Source organism: Morchella importuna (genome assembly GCF_003444635.1).
Source record: "Morchella importuna strain M04M26 chromosome Unknown Morimp01GS080, whole genome shotgun sequence".
Taxonomy (NCBI): Eukaryota; Fungi; Ascomycota; class Pezizomycetes; order Pezizales; family Morchellaceae; genus Morchella; species Morchella importuna.
The window spans coordinates 21,557-23,600 of record NW_025763476.1 but is presented as its reverse complement, the minus strand read 5'-3'; the positions used below and the strand labels follow the sequence as shown (position 1 = coordinate 23,600).

At 49.6% G+C, this 2,044-nt stretch overlaps 1 protein-coding gene across 1 annotated transcript; it reads left to right on the top strand.

The window, feature by feature from the left end:
• Window positions 1-835: 835 nt before the first annotated feature.
• Window positions 836-1,515, top strand: LAJ45_11642 (uncharacterized protein; the record flags this gene model as incomplete). Its single annotated transcript, XM_046121124.1, has 2 exons — window positions 836-1,071; window positions 1,170-1,515. 2 exons carry the CDS (start codon window positions 836-838, stop codon window positions 1,513-1,515), a joined length of 582 nt encoding a protein of 193 aa, XP_045965677.1.
• Window positions 1,516-2,044: the final 529 nt, after the last annotated feature.

Genomic DNA, 2,044 nt, shown 5'->3' with positions numbered 1-2,044 from the left:
TACATGGTACTCTACAAGATCAGTTAAAACTTCACAGAGTAGACTAGCTAAGAGTAGAGGAGGACAATACCAGGGTGCATTAATTAAGGCACTTTACACTCGACTGCTCTACTCTACTCCTCTGTGCCCATAAAGTACTCTAAGGTCCCAGCACCGATACGCTCATGAGCAATTAACCCCTATAACCCAGTAAACACTCTATTTTACCCACGATAACCCTCTGTCGGATCTCGGAAAAGATGTTTTCGCCAGGAGTAAACACCAATCTAGCATGGTACTCGCACCCCCTTTATCCTTGGCGCTCGGTTGTTTGTGCGACATGGCGTGTGTAACGCTCTCTCCCCTGCCTCAAGCTTTGTGTATCCCATTTTCCCGTCCACTGGCTGCCACAGCCCCATATGCAGACACGAACAGTCAATTTGTTGTTAGAGTATGTGTCCAATTCAATAACAAGTCTACGGTAGGAAGATCACGAGGCAATGTCACTATTGACTCTAAGCAGATACTGTTACTGTCCTGTTGATCAAGGGTGCACGGATGGTTCTATGTGACACAGGGACAGGGTGTATGTTACCAGGGTAGAGTACATATTATACATAGTGTCTTTCTTTTCTTCTTCCGTGTCCCCCCAACTAAGATTAAGGTTAAGGTTGGTTTCATGAACATCAACTTCTCGTATCGGGGGGAACATGCACCCCCAACTACAACTATATAAACACCCCCCCAAGTCCCCCATCCCCCCAAGTCCGAGATATTCTTCAGTCACCTCACCTCGGTCTATTCATCTGTTCTTCATTGCAGCTCAATCAACTCAATCCAACCCACATCCAACACAATGCATTACCCATCCGTGACCTTCATCCTCCCCGTGGCCCTTAGCTTGGTTGGGTCTGTGGCAGCGTTTGCCATGCCATCGCCACAGGACTTCTCGAGCTCGAGTTGCAACCAATGTCTTGCACTGGCCAGTACCGCGGACACGTGCGGCTGGAGCATAACTTCGACCGATGTACCAACGATAAGCCAGACTACGTGCATGTGCGGCCTTGATAGCTTTATAGAGAACTACAAAGAGTATGTGATTCCCAATCATCCCGCCGTCCCTCTCTCTCCCATGAGAGAGGAACCTCACTGGTATAGGACAAATGCTAACGTATCATCTGCGAAAACAGCTGCATGTCCTGCATGGTTACCACCGGCGTTATGAACGCCTCCGATGCCGCAACATACAGCACTGCTGTCGTGGATGGGTGCAGTACCCTTACTGGCGGCGGAACCTCAACTTCCGGCTCTGGCTCTGGCACTAGCACTAGAACCTCCACCGGCAGCTCATCCTCCTCCACCTCCTCATCATCCGGTGGGTCAACGTCAACAGACACTGGTACCTCTTCCGGAAGCTCAAACAGCAACGGAAACGGTGTGCTCGACCAGAGCGGCGCCGGTGCGCTGTCCGCCGGCTCTGGACAGTTTGTCCTCGGTGCTGTTGCAGCCGTTGGGGTTGCCCTTTATGCCCTGTAGGCTTCTGACCTATTAGTCGCTGGATTTCTTTTTTCTCCTACTGTGCTGCTGGATGATGGACTGTGGAACTGGGATAGGATAGTGAGGATTTTAATAACTTTTTTTTTCTTTTTCACCTGTTTATTTTTCCGTCTTCTACTTTTTGCTTTGGCTTTCTTTTCGGGTTTGATGTGTGCTTGTGTAGACATACATGTAGTATCGAAACTGAAACGTGGCTGAAGAGGGGAATGGTTTTCTCGCCCTATATAGCTTAGTCGAGCATTATTTGAGATTGTCTGTTCCCTGTGCTTGGGTAGCTTTCTTCATCCACAAGTGAACCAAACCAATACGTAAACCGTCATGAGCTCCAATAATCCCCCCGGCCCATCAAGGGGTTTCGGCCATGCAACACTCGCCGTGCCAAGTCAACCAGGACCCCATGATGCATCTAGATCTACACTAACCTAGTCGTGCCACGCCCGGATCGATGTCACCAGCAGCTGTTACAGCCACCTACTTGTCGAGTGAGGCAGAGTTGGAAGGGATGGTA